Source organism: Scyliorhinus canicula, chromosome 12, assembly GCF_902713615.1.
Source record: "Scyliorhinus canicula chromosome 12, sScyCan1.1, whole genome shotgun sequence".
Classification (NCBI taxonomy): domain Eukaryota; kingdom Metazoa; phylum Chordata; class Chondrichthyes; order Carcharhiniformes; family Scyliorhinidae; genus Scyliorhinus; species Scyliorhinus canicula.
This window is the reverse complement of record NC_052157.1, coordinates 107,239,344-107,253,148: the sequence shown is the minus strand read 5'-3', so window position 1 is coordinate 107,253,148 and position 13,805 is coordinate 107,239,344. Positions and strand designations below refer to the sequence as shown.

At 46.4% G+C, this 13,805-nt stretch overlaps 1 protein-coding gene across 14 annotated transcripts in view; it reads right to left on the bottom strand.

The window, feature by feature from the left end:
- Positions 1-13,805, bottom strand: part of LOC119974633 (serine/arginine repetitive matrix protein 3-like) — a 753,111-nt gene that overhangs the window by 13,341 nt on the left and 725,965 nt on the right. For 12 of the 14 annotated variants that reach the window (XM_038813686.1, XM_038813698.1, XM_038813685.1 and 9 more), the window contains 2 exons: positions 4,014-4,151; positions 3,856-3,886 (listed from right to left, as the gene is read on the bottom strand). In XM_038813686.1, the coding sequence (XP_038669614.1) occupies positions 3,856-3,886; positions 4,014-4,151 (169 nt within the window). Of the gene's footprint in view, positions 1-3,797; positions 3,887-4,013; positions 4,152-13,805 lie in introns of all 14 variants that reach the window. The other 2 variants (XM_038813694.1, XM_038813693.1) reach the window with 2 other exon arrangements.

The following is a 13,805-nucleotide window of genomic DNA, read 5'->3' as shown; positions in this document are numbered from 1 at the left end:
GCTTATCAAGAATCTATCCAAACATAGACATAGAACATACAGTGCAGAAGGAGACCATTCGGCCCATTGAGTCTGCACCGACCCACTTAAGCCCTCACTTTCATCCTATCCCCATAATCCAATAACCCCTCCTAACCTTTTTGGTCACTGAGGGTAAATTATCATTGTCAATCCACCTAACCTGCACGTCTTTGGACTGTGGGAGGAAACCGGAGCACCCGGAGGAAACCCACGCAGACACGGGGAGAACGTGCAGACTCTGCACAGACAGTGATCCAGCGGGGAATCGAACCCGGGACCCTGGCGCTGTGAAGCCACAGTGCTATCCACCTGTGCTACCGTGCTGCCCTGCTTTATCTAGCTCTGCCTTAAATAATTGTCAGACCCCATTTTCACTGCCTTTTGAGGAAGAGAGTTCCAAAGACACATGATCCAATGAGTAAAAAAAAATCTTCTCAACTCTGTCTTAAATGGCAACCCCTGGTTTTTAAACAATGGGTGAGATTCTCCGCAAATGCGGAGAATCGTAAAGGCTGCCGTGGGACAGGCCATGACCCATGGCAGCCTTCACACCCACTTCCGGGGCCGATTGTCCCCCCCGGGCGTGGCTAGGAGCGCTGCCCCGTGCGTCACAGCGGCGCGGCCTTGACGATGGTCGTCAAGGCCGCACGTCAAGCGTCACGCTGGCTGACGCGGCCGATGATGTCGGCTGCGCATGCACAGGTTGGACAACTCCAACCCGCGCATGCGCAGTTGGCGTCTTTTCCCTCAGCCGCCCCGCAAGACATGGCGGCTTGATCTTGCGGGGCGGCGGAGCGAAAAGAGTGCATCCGTTACGGACGCACGGCCTGCGATCGGTGGGCTCCGATCGCGGGCCTATGCCCCCCTTGGCACGGCTGTGGTACTGCCGTGCCAATCGGGCCCCCAGATGCCCCATCTGGCGCCCGTTTCACGACGGCAGCGAGCAGGTGTGTTTGCTGCCGTGTTGAAACGGGCGTGAAGGCCCGGCCGCTCGGCCCATCGGCCTCGGAGAATCGCCGCTCGCCATAAAAAACGGCGAGCGGCAATTCATGGCGTGGGGGGCAGAGAATCGCACCCAATGACTCCTAGTTCTTGATTCTCCCACAAGAGAATACATCCTCTCCACGTCCACCCTGTCGAGATCCCTCAGAATCTTATAGGTTTCAATCAAGTCATCCCTTACTCTTCTAAACCCCAGCAGATACTAGCCTTGCCCGTCCAACTTGTCCTCACAAGACAACTGTCCATTCCAAGTATCAGTCTAGTAAACCTTTTAAACAACTCGCACCGAGCCCAATTTATCCATTATAACTCCACTTGCTTACCAACACCTAGGATTTGAAATTCTCATCCATTATGGCTCCTTGGGTTTGCCCTTCTCCAACTCTTCAACCCCCTCCAAACTTAATCCTCCCAAATCTCTGTGCTGCTCCAATTCCAGGACCTTAGACATCCCTGCTTTCCTCGCTCGACCATTTGCGACTGTGCCTACACTTGCCTAGGCCATATGCTTTGGAATTTGTTCCTAAACCTCAATAGCTTTTTACTTTTTCTCATTCCAAGGGTTCCTTCAAACCTAACACTTTGACCAAGCTTTTAGTCACTCACCCGGACATCATTTTGTGTTGCTCGAAGCGCATTGGGAAAGGTTTACTACATTAAAGGGAGTATATAAATGCCAATTTGTAATACCATAACCAGTGATTCATGCCGGGTACTAAGCCATTCCTACCAGCTGCCCTCTGGTAACTTGTCTATTGTATGAATGTACACAATGAATACAAACAGTTTAGTCAACCATACTACCGCCTAGAAAGGTGAAAGGTTGGTAAGCAAATGTTCAGATCGGAAAGTATTGATTCTCTTCTCTCTGCACCCCCCTCCCCTCTCACCCCACCCCCACCCCCTCATCCTGACCTAGTTTTTGTTCCTCAATCTCCTCCCTAATCGAGAGCCAAGATGGAGACCTTTAATCCAGCCGCTCTTATTCACAGACATATTCTGGGGTCCCATAAAATTGCAATTTGTAGCACAAGGATTAGGATATGGACAGCAGGGCAGCACGGTGGCGCAGTGGTTAGTACTGCTGTCTCACAGCGCCGAGGACCTGGGTTCGAACCTGGCCCCAGGTCACTGTCCGTGCGGAGTTTGCACATTCTCCCCGTGTCTGCGTGGGCCTCACACCCACAACCCAAAGATGTGCAGGGTAGGTGGATTGGCCACACTAAATTGCCTCTTAATTGGAAACAAAAAGAATTGGGTACTTTATATTAAATTAAATAAATAAATAAAAAGGATATGGACAGCAGAGTTTTGGAAGGACTCAAATTTATTGGGGGTAATTAAATTGCATCAACTGAACAGAATGCTTAATTACAATGATGTTACAGAGCTGTAGGGCTAGTATACCGCAGATCAACAGATGTTTTTCAGATTAAACCTGCATTGATCCATTGATCCAGCAGCAGGAACTGAGTAGGTTAAACCTTTTAAACAAAAAGGGTGATCTGATTTTCTCCAAGGGTACTTCTCAACTTCTGGCTCAAGAGTGACTTAATCTGCGTCGTGACCTGTTCTGTAAAGCCCCATATATTCAGTCCAAAGATGAGGACCTGCAAATTCTACTGTCCTCCCTTTCCAGTAGTCCCTGAAATAGACTAGTCTGATCATATACCCCAACAACGCCGCTAAATCTTTCTATTAGATTAGACACAAGTTTACTTTCCCTACACTCCATTCACTGCACAAATCCAAGAGGCATTCATTTGGTTGTGTGTGGTGTTTCTGATGACTCTTGGTTACATTTTATTGAATAGATCATCATTTTTGACTTCTGGAATCTACTGCAAGGCAATACTTCTAACATATCTACTCACTGCTTAAAGTGAGACCAGTACAGGAAGGTTGTGTTATATTCAATACCTTTAATGGACAATTGCTGCTGAGGTGAGGGAGACCTTGCATGACTTGTACACGATGAGTTAAAGCAAAACTGATAACTGCAGCAAATGGACTGTTTGGGGAATTATACATAGCTGTGAATTTGTGGTTTGTTTTCAAGGCCTCATCATATTTTTGATCCTTCTTGTGGGTCTTTCATCCATTCCTATCCTTCCCAATTCAGACTCTGCATCTCTTCCAGCTCTATAGACAGGATGGCCTCTACATTCCACGGCAATGCCACTGTTACTTGGCTATCAGTTGGCATACAGGAGCAGCAGGATGGCAACTTCCTGTTAGATATATTGCCACCCTTTGTTGAATGGAATATGGGCATTCAGCTCATTGAGGGCAACAATTTTGCATCCTTCCGGAGTGGCATAAAAATAACAGAAACCAGGCTCCTACTGGGGTCACTGAAGCAAGCATATGGCGTCACCTCTAATGGCCAGTCTGGGCCATTGAAGACTGGTGCAAAAGCATACACATACAAAGATCACAGGCTTCTTGCCAGCAATGACTTCAGCGAGGGGGAGTAGATCAGGCTTAGAGAACCAACTTGTCCTTCTATTTATTTTGGACCACACACTGCTTGTAGACCTCTCAGGCAGGCAATCTAATAGTAAACTGAAATGAGACGTTCAAGTTCAGATATCAGGAGAAGGACCATGACAAGCACCATTAATCATTATATTAAAATACACAAACTAATTCAAAAATCTCTCATTCTACCCCACTTGATATACATACTGCCGAAGAGGATTCAGATTATCAGGATTACAAATTAGGATAAATAGGGAGGGAAAAAATATCCAAATGTTGTTCAAAGGTCTTACATGCAGGAAATCCATTATAATATCCCATATAATTGTGCTGAAATATCACTGTACTCACGATATGAAGAAATAGGTATACATCTGAATAGCTGAAATGAATACAGAGTCAGTGAATATTTCTTCTCTTTTGATACTTCCTTCTTTAACTCCATGCCTAAAATCCTAAAAAGAAAATCCTCATTGGAAAGTAAAAACTGAAGGCTCCCATTGGTGTACCTTGTAATTCGACGGGGCTCCATAAAGCTAGGCGAGTCCCGCCTTCTTTTCCTAATCGGTGAATAGCTTCTTGAACGGCGGTGATGCCTCTCTGCCTCAGAGTCATGATGTCTTGCTCCGACTTCGCCATCCCTTTCTCTGTTAGAAAGAAAGAGGGAATGAGTGACCACACAAGAAGGAATGAACGAGGGCCCCAATCACCTGCAGCTCCTCTAACTCATTGCATCTCGTATCATCTAGTACTTTCAGCCCATAAATATTAACACATTTGTTGCCCTAATGGGAAGTTGGACGCCCAAGTTGAAGCTAAGCTGTTTGGACTCTTTCCAATTTCTGCTCTTTATCGTGGTGGATGATCTCAGCCAGGGGCAGCAAGAATTGGGAGGGGAGGGGATTGCCACAGTCGGCTTCACTACCCCTGGTTTGGTGAGAGGCAATTAAAGACTGCAAGAGGTCTCACATTCTGCCATTAAACTCCTGGTGAAAAGTATGGGAGAGGAGAGCTTTGCACTTGGCTGTTCTGCCACCACAGGCGAACAGCCTTTTAACATTCAGCGCTTGGACTTGCACATGGGTGAATATTGAATACTGACATCCTGCCATGAATAACTGAACTGGAAATGTCACTATTTGGGAGATTTTGTGGTAATACCATTTTGTGTCCCTTCTGGAATTTTAAATATATTTTTTAGAACAGCGATGATATCAAGCGTGCAGGTTTAAATAAATTACAGCATTCATTGTGCAGAGCTGAACTAACATCATAAACCAGGGAAGATCTGTATGTGCTGTGCTTGGCAATCTGGCATAGTTACGATATTGGGTTTATTAGCCTTCCAAGTCAATTTTCCATGGATTTAGAATTGATGAAGATGGATGGAACTAAAGATACCGGGCGGTATTCTCCGCTCCTGGTAAAAATCGGGATGGCCGTTGTGAAATCGGCCGAGGTTCAGGACGGCCTCGGGGCCCGCTCCCCGCACCTAATTCACCCCCAGCCGGGGGGCTAGGTGCAGGCCTCCGTCTTTCCCGGCTGTGACCTTGACGCGCCGGAAATGACGTGCAAAACGGCGCATTTGTGAGGTCATCCGCACCGATAGCGTGAACTGCGCATGCGCGGTGGCCGTCTTTCTCCTCAGCCGCCCGGCAAGACGTGGCGGCTTGATCTTGCCGGGCGGCGGAAGGGAAAGAGTGCGTCCGTTTTGGACGCTGGCCCGACGATCGGTGGGCACCGATCGCGGGCCTGTCCCCTCCCGAACACAGTCGTGGTGCTCCCGTGCCAATCGGGCCCCTAGATGCCCCAAACGGGCATCTGGCGCCCATTTCACGAATGCACCGACCAGGTGTGGTTGCTGCCGTGGTGAAATGGACGTGAAGGGCCGGCCGCACGGCCCATTGGGCTCGGAGAATCGCCGTTCGCCATGAAAAACGGCGAGCGCCGATTTTTCCAAGCGGGAGGGGTGGAGGGGAGAATCGCTGGGGGCGCCAGGGGGGCGTAAAAAATGTCGGGAGGCCCTCCCATGATTCTCCCACGCCACGTGGGGAGCGGAGAATTCCGCCCACCCTTTTTTTTAAAGGATGAAATGATCTATTTTTTTCAGACCTTTTTTAATTTTTCCAACAAATCCCTCATAACACTTTGGTTTGTGCACAAAGAACAAAGCAGTTATCAAGGTTTCTGAGGCTAATTGTGAAAAGTGACAGATATCAAATGGCACAATTCAGGGGAGTTATTCTGTAATAGCAGCGAGCCTCAACAACTACTCGGCATGTGAAAGTTAACAAATTTGTTTATCGAAGGTTAACTATATATAAAGGAGCACAGTAAGAAGTCTTACAACACCAGGTTAAAGTCCAACAGGTTTGTTTCAAACACGAGCTTTCGGAGCGCAGCTTCTTCCTCAGGTGAATCCACATCATATATATAAAGGAGGACAAAGGATGCCATTCTACTCCGTGACTCCCTGAGTGTTGACTGACCAGTGCTCAACCCCCGCTCTGCGCGTTTGGGCTCCATCGCTCTGCGAATCAACCAATCAACCGCTGCTCTGCGAGTTTGGGCTCACGCTCTGCAGCTCCGCGGGTCAATTGCTGCTCCGTGGGTTCTGCCACGCCACCACATATTCCTTGCCCCAGTTGCATGCTGAAATACCTGCACAATTGCATGTTGTGGCATGTTGTCCATGAAAAAGGGACAATTTCAGAATTTCGGAAACAGAAAATGCAAAAGAACCAGAGAGGAAAAGTATCTATGTATCTGTGAAATAATGAAATTGTTTTTTAGGCCGTAAATTGTTACCATCCAAAATGAAAGAATAGGAGAAATAGATTCAATAGTAACGTTCAAAAGGAAAATGGAAAATATGCTTTCAAAGGGCCAGCTCAGGCAGGATTGGATGAATAGCCGCCTCTGTGCTCTAAGATTCCAAGAAAAGGGAGATAGGGTTGGGTGACCAAGTTTCATCCAGTATGAATTTGCGCAATTACTTTTTTTAAATGGCTCAGAGTGGAGTAATTTCTCCAGATTAACTGCAGGCTGACAGGGCATATAGGGATAGAAATTCACCTTGGGGAATGACACAAAATGGTCATTATCGAATTGGCGGTAGTTATACACAACGCTGGATGATTAATTCCATTGACTGCATTGAAACTCAAAATTAGGTACTGATTATAATAATTGGCTGATCTGGGGGGCGCAAGGCCCTCCACCACACCTCCCTGAACTGTATAGTTCAATCCAAGATATAACACAGTTGCATCACAACTCCAGGGTCCCAGGTTCGATTCCTGGCTTGGGTCACTGTCTGTGCGGAGTCTGCACGTTCTCCCTGTGTCTGCGTGGTTTTCCTCTGGGTGCTCCGGTTTCCGGCCATAGTCCAAAGATGTGTGGGTTAGGTGGATTGGCCATGCTAGATTGCCCTTAAGTGGGGTTACTGAGTTACAGGGATAGGGTGGAGGCATAGGCTTGAGTAGGGTTCTCTTTCCAAGGGCTGGTGCAGACTTGATGGGCCACTGTTCGGTCTCTGTGTAGTCAATGGAGCCAGAACAATTTCAGTCTGGGGTCTCGCCAGGACTGGCAGGCCCCAATGAGAGAGTGGGGCGCAGGGATGGACTGTACAGGGCGGATGAGAAATACGGGGAAAGGGGGAACATACGAATTAAGAGTAGGAGCAGGCCATTCAGTTCCTCGAACCTGGCTCCGACATTCAATAAGATTATGACTGATCTTATTGTACTTCAACTTCGCATTTCCACCTACCCCAATAACCTTTTAGCCCCCTGGCTTATTCCGAATCCAATGAGCGTTGCCTTAAAAATATTCAAATACTCCACTCCCACTGCCTTTTGAGGAAGAGAGTTCCAAAAACTCATGACCCTCTGAGAGAAATAAATTCTCTTCATCTCTGTCTTAAATGGGCGATCCTTTATTTTTAAACAATGATCCCTAGTTCTAGATTCTCCCACAAGAGGAAACATCCTTTCCACATCCATCCTGTCGAGGCCCCTCAGAATCTTTCAATCAAGTTGCCTCTTACTCTGGTAAGCTCCAGTGGATATATGACTCGCCTGTCCAACCTCTCCTCATAAGACAACCGACTCATTACAGGCATTAGATGAGTAAACCTTCTCTGAACGGCTTCCAACACATTTATATCCTTCCTTAAATAAGGAGACCAATACCCTACACAGTACTTCCGATGTGGTTTCACCAATATCCTGTATAAGTGAAGGAAAACCTCCCTACTTTTAGTTTAAGTTAACTTTGCAATAAGCCACAATATTCTAAATTAGCTTTCCTAATTACTTGCTGTACCTGCATACTGGTCTTTTACGATTCATGCACTAGAACATCCAGATCCCTCTGCATTTGAGAGCTCTGCAATCTCTCACCATTTTCTAATCTTCCTACCAAGGAGGTCATCTTTATATTTTCCAACAGTATACCCCATTTGCCAGATCTTTGCCCACTTACTTAACCATCTATATACCTTTGTAGCCTCAAGTCCTTGTCACAACTTAATTTCTATCATTGTGTCATCGGCAAATATAGCCACCGTACCTTCAATCCTTTCATCCAAGTCGTTTATATAAATTGTAAGAAGTTGAAGCCCAGTAGTGATCACTGTGTCACACGACATCCTATCAATCAGAAAATTACCCATTTATGCCTAAATTCCTGTTAGCCAGCCAATCTTCTTACACTCTACACCATGAGCTTTTATTTTCGGTAATAACCTTTGATGTGGCACCTTATCAAATGCCTTCTGGAAATCTAAGTACAGTAAATCTACCTGTTCCCCTTTATCCACAGCACATATAACGTCTTTAAAGAACTCCAGTCAATTAATCAAACATTATTTCCCTTTCACAAAATTGTTGACTCTGCCTGATTGCCTTGAATGTTTCTAAGTGCCCTGCTACAACATGGTTAATAATACTTTAACATTTTCCCTATGACAGATGTTAAGCTAACTGGCCCATAGTTTTCTGTTTTCTGTCTCTCTCCCTTATTGAATAAAGCTGGGATGGGGCTTCTGATGGTTGTCCAGACAGAAGGCACCACTTCACCCAGGTTACTTTTAATTGGCCACTTAAGTTCCTCACCTGGCCCAAAGGTGAATGGGCTACCCTGCTGTAGGAAGACTACCCAAGGGGGCAGGCAAGTGTGGATAAGCAGTGAGCATGGTGCCTAATTTGACATGCTCCCCCATCTCCCATGCTGTAAAATTCAACTCCTTGGGTAAGATTTTCTGGCCTCCCCATTCCGTGTTTCTTGGCAGCATGTTGGCTGGAGGCGGTATTTTCTGGTCTCGCCGCTGTCAATGTGATTTCCCATTTTATCCACCTCATGCCACCGGGAAACCCCTTTTGGGGGGGGGGGGGGGAGGTGTGTGTGCCGTTGGCAGAGCTGGAAGATCCCTCCGATGTGAACAGCTGGAAGATCCCGCTGATGTGAACAGCTGGAAGAACTTGCCCTTTGTGTTTTATGGGTTAAATGGGAGAGCCTTTTATCACATAACAGTTATTGTTGTGCTTCCATAATCCAGCAGAGGGAGACATGGTATAGTTGCGACAGGGTTTATCCTTGACACAGTGCAGCCAGATGCTCGTACATTCGCACAACAGCATTGCTGGGACGACTGGAATCAGAAGCTAACAGTGACAATAGGTTTGGGATACATTTTACCACCTTTCATTACTGCCACTACTCACAAACTTAGTGCTGCCTCCAGAGGAGCAGGGACCCGTGTCCATAAACAAATAAGACGGAATATATAAAATAAAGTTCCCACGTTGGAGATCTGACAGCAAAGTAGAGAATGCTGGAAATGCGCAGCAAATATAAAAACATCCGAGGAGCAAAAAGACAAGTTGGCGTCACAGGTGTAAATCCTTTGCCCAAACTTAAACAAAGGTGAACTCATCAATCAGATGGATCAACGCAGAGCAGAGTGTGGGAGTAGTGAAGACAAGGAGAGATCAGGGGCTGCTCGCTCATCTTCGAGAAAACAGGGTGACTGTCCAGTCAGCCAGTTGTTTTGAGACAAACTGTTTCCATTGGCAGGTGAGTCAGTAACCACAGGCCTTAGATTGAGATAATCAGCACAAAATCCAGGAGGGAAACTCTGAGAAATTCTTATGCACAGCAAGTTGTTGGGATCTGGAACTCACTGCCTTTAAGAGTGGTAGAAGCAGATTAATTAGTAATTTTCAAAAGAGAACTGAATAAATACTTGAGAAGGAAAAATATGCAAGGAAATGGGTGATGAGCAGGGTGCTAAGATCTGAGCGGGAGGATGGTGGTGGTGTAGTGGGAACGTCACTGAACTAGCAATCCAGAGGCTCTGGCTAATGTTCTGAGTAGGCTTGGGTTTAAATTTCACCACAGCAGTTGGTAGAATTTAAATTCAATGAATAAATCTGTAATTTTAAAAAGCTGGTCTAATGGTGACCATTGTCGCAAAATCCCATCTGGCTCACCAATCGCGTTTGGGAAGGAAATCTGTCGTCCTTACCTGGTCTGGCCTGCGTGTGACTCCAAAATCACAGCAATGTGGTTGACTCTTAAATGGCCGAGCAAGTCACTCGGTTGTATCAAACCACTACGAAGTTAGGAAGTCTGAAGGCACCAAGTCAAATGTGGGCAAGCAAATCTGCTGATTACTACCTACTGTTACAGTCCCCACCCCAAAACACAGATACACACACACTGTCAGCTGATGAATCAATACTCCTCCATATCAAACACTACTTTGAGCAAGCACTGAGGGTGGCAAGAACATGGAATATACTCTGGGTGGGGGACTTCAATGTCCATCATCAAGTGTGGCTTGGTAGCACCACTACTAACCGAGCTGGCTTAGTCCTAAAGGACATAGATACTAGACTGGGTCTGCGGCAAGTGGTGAGGAAACCAACAAGACAGAAAAACCTACTTGACCTCATCTTAATCAATCTACCTGTCTCCGATATATCCGTCCATGACGGTATCAGTAGGAATGATCACTGCAAGGTCCTTGTGGACACAAAGTCCTGACTTCACATTGAGGATAACCTCCATTATGTTGTGTGGCACTACCACCAAGCTAAATGGGATAGACTTTAAGCAGATCTAGAAACTCATGAACATCCATGAGGCACTACGGGCCATCAGCAACAGCAGAATTGAACACAACCACAATCTGTAACCTCATGGCCTGGTATATCTCTCACTCTCTCAGTACCATCAAGCTGGGGGAGCAACACTGGTTTAATGAAGACAGCAGGACAGCCTGCCAGGAACAGCACCAGGTATACCGAACAATGAGATGTCAACTTGACAAAGCTACAACACAGGACTACTTGCGTACCAAACAGCAGAACCGCAATAGACGGAGCTAAGAGATCCCACAATCAACAGATCAGGTCAAAACTCTGCAGTCCTGCCACATCCAGTTATGACAATTAAAAAATTAATGGGAGAAGGAAATTTCATAAATATTCCCATCCTGAATGATGGGAATGGTGCAGTACAGGAGTGCAATAGGCAAGGCTGAAGCATTTGAAGCATCTTCAGCCAGGTGTGCCGAGTGAATGATTTATCTTGGCCTCATCCTAGCTCTCCAGCTAGATGTCTGCTTTCTTCCAATTCGACTTACTCCACTCAATGTCAAGAAACGGCATTGCACACGACAAAGGCTATGGGCCCTGACAATATCCCGATAATAGTACTGAAGACTTATACTCCATAACTTGCCGTACCCCTCGCAATGCTGTTCCAGTACAGCTACAATATTAGTACTTACCACAAAATGTGCTATAATAGTATTTACTCAGGAATGTGCAAAATTTCCCAGGTATATCCTGTCTACAAAAAGCAGGACAAATTCAGTCTGGCCAATAACCGTCCCATCAGTCAACTCTCGATCATCACTGAAGTAATGGAAACGGCCATTGACAGTGCTAAGAAGCAGCACGTGCTCAGCAATAAATTGCTTACTGACGCACAATGTTAGGGCCACCATATTACATCCAAAATTGACAAAAGAAGAGAACTCCAGAGGTGAGGTGAGAGTGACTTGACATCAAGGCAGCATGTGACTGAGCGTGTCATAAAGGAGCCCAAGCAAACCAGAATTCAATGGGAATCAGAGGGAAACTCTCCACTGGTTGGAGTCATATCTAGCGCAACAGAAGATGGTCATGGTGGTTGGAGGTAAATTATTTCAGTCCCAGGACATCACTGCAGGAGTTCCTCAGGTTAGTGTCCTAAGCCCAACCATCTTTAGCTGCTTCATCAATAGTCTTCTCTCTACCGTGGGGCAGCACGGTAGCATGGTGGTTAGCATCAATGCTTCACAGCTCCAGGGTCCCAGGTTCGATTCCCGGCTGGGTCACTGTCTGTGTGGAGTCTGCACGTCCTCCCCGTATGTGCACGGGTTTCCTCCGGGTGCTCCGGTTTCCTCCCACAGTCCAAAGATGTGCGGGTTAGGTGGATTGGCCAGGCTAAATTGCCCATAGTGTCCTAAAAAATAAGGTTAATGGGAGTTGTTGGGTTACTGGTCTAGGGTGGATACGTGGGCTTGAGTAGGGTGATCATTGCTCGGCACAACATCGAGGGCCAAAGGGCCTGTTCTGTGCTGTACTGTTCTAATTCTATCATAAGGTCAGAAAAGGGATGTTCACTGATGTGTAGCACTATTTGCGAATCCTCCGATAATGAAGCAGTCCATGTCCATATGCAGCAAGACCTGGACAACATTCAGGCTTGAGTTGGTAAGTGGCAAACAATACTTGAGCCACAAAAGTGCCAGGTAATGACCATCTCCAACAGGAGAGAATTTAACCATCTCCTCTTGACATTCAATTGGATTACCATTGCTGAATCCCCCACTACCAGCATCCTGGGGGTTACCATTGACTAGAAACTGAACTGGGCCAGTCATATAAAAGAGCAGGTCAAAGGTTAGGAATTTTGCAGTTAGTAACTCACTTCCTGATTCTCCAACGCTACAACCTACAAGGTACAAATCAAGGGCGTGTTGGAATACTCTCCACTTGCCTGGATGAATGCAGCAAGAAGCTTGACACCATCCAGGACAAAGCAGCCTTCTTAAATAGCACCCCATTCATCACCTTAAACATTCACTTCCCCCACCGCAGATACACAGTGGCAGCAGTGTGTATCATCTACAAGCTGCAGCAACTTGCCAAGGGTCCTTCAACAGCACCTTCCAAACCTGTGACCTCTACAATGGGACATGGGAACACCAGCATCTGATTGTTCCCCTCCAGCCACACAGCAGCCTGACTCAAAACAACATAATAATAATTTTTATTGTCACAAGTCGGCTTACATCAACATTGCAATGAAGTTACTGTGAAAAACCCTTGGTCGCCACATTCCTGCATTTGGATACACTGAGGGACAATTCAGAATGCCCAAATTACCTAACAGCACATCTTTGGGAACTTGTGGGAGAAAACCTGAGCACCCGGAGGAAACGTGCAGACTCCACACAGACAGTGACCCAAGCCGGGAATCGAACTTGGGACCCTGGCGCTGTGAAGCAACAGTGCTAACCACTGTGCTACTGTGCCGTCGAGTAGTTGTTGTCGGTGCTGGATTGGCGGGCTGAATGGCCTCTTCTGTACTGTATGACTCTATGACTCTTTTCAGTCCCCTTCCATCAACCTCCAGTTTCCGACTCCGATGAACATTAACCGAGAGCTTGGGCAGACTTGCTGTGTATTTCCAGCACTGCCAGTTTGTTTCCTCTCCTTTTGGCTTTAGGAAGCAGTGTGTTTAGAGGTGTTAAATACTGGGGCCGCAGTGCAATCGGCTGTCACCAGCCACATCTTCTCTAGGTGATGGGTGAGCCAGGAATGCAGTGTTCCAACGACAAGCTGGTTTTCACCACTCAGCAAGCAGCCCAGTATCAACTTTTGAACTTCTAAGTGAGGAAATGATTTTTTCCCTGATTATATTGCTTCATGCTGCATACATCAGGTTTGTAAATTGTAAGATTTGCCTTGCATTCCCTCCTGCACAGAAGATTAAAGTGCCATCCCAATGAGGTGATTAAAATGATTAAAAGGTTTGGTAGGGTATCCAGAGAGAAATTAAGCAGCGGTCTAATTGAATGGCAGAGTGGATCCAAGAGACTGAAAAGCCGATTCCTATTCTTATCTGCATTTTTAATGGCGTATTAATTTTCAGCTCTGCGTAGCTCTAGTGCTTTGCAAACATTTTTACTGCATTTGTGGAGGTTAGATGAGCATGATTGGCAGGGGTGGGAGGGCTGTGGA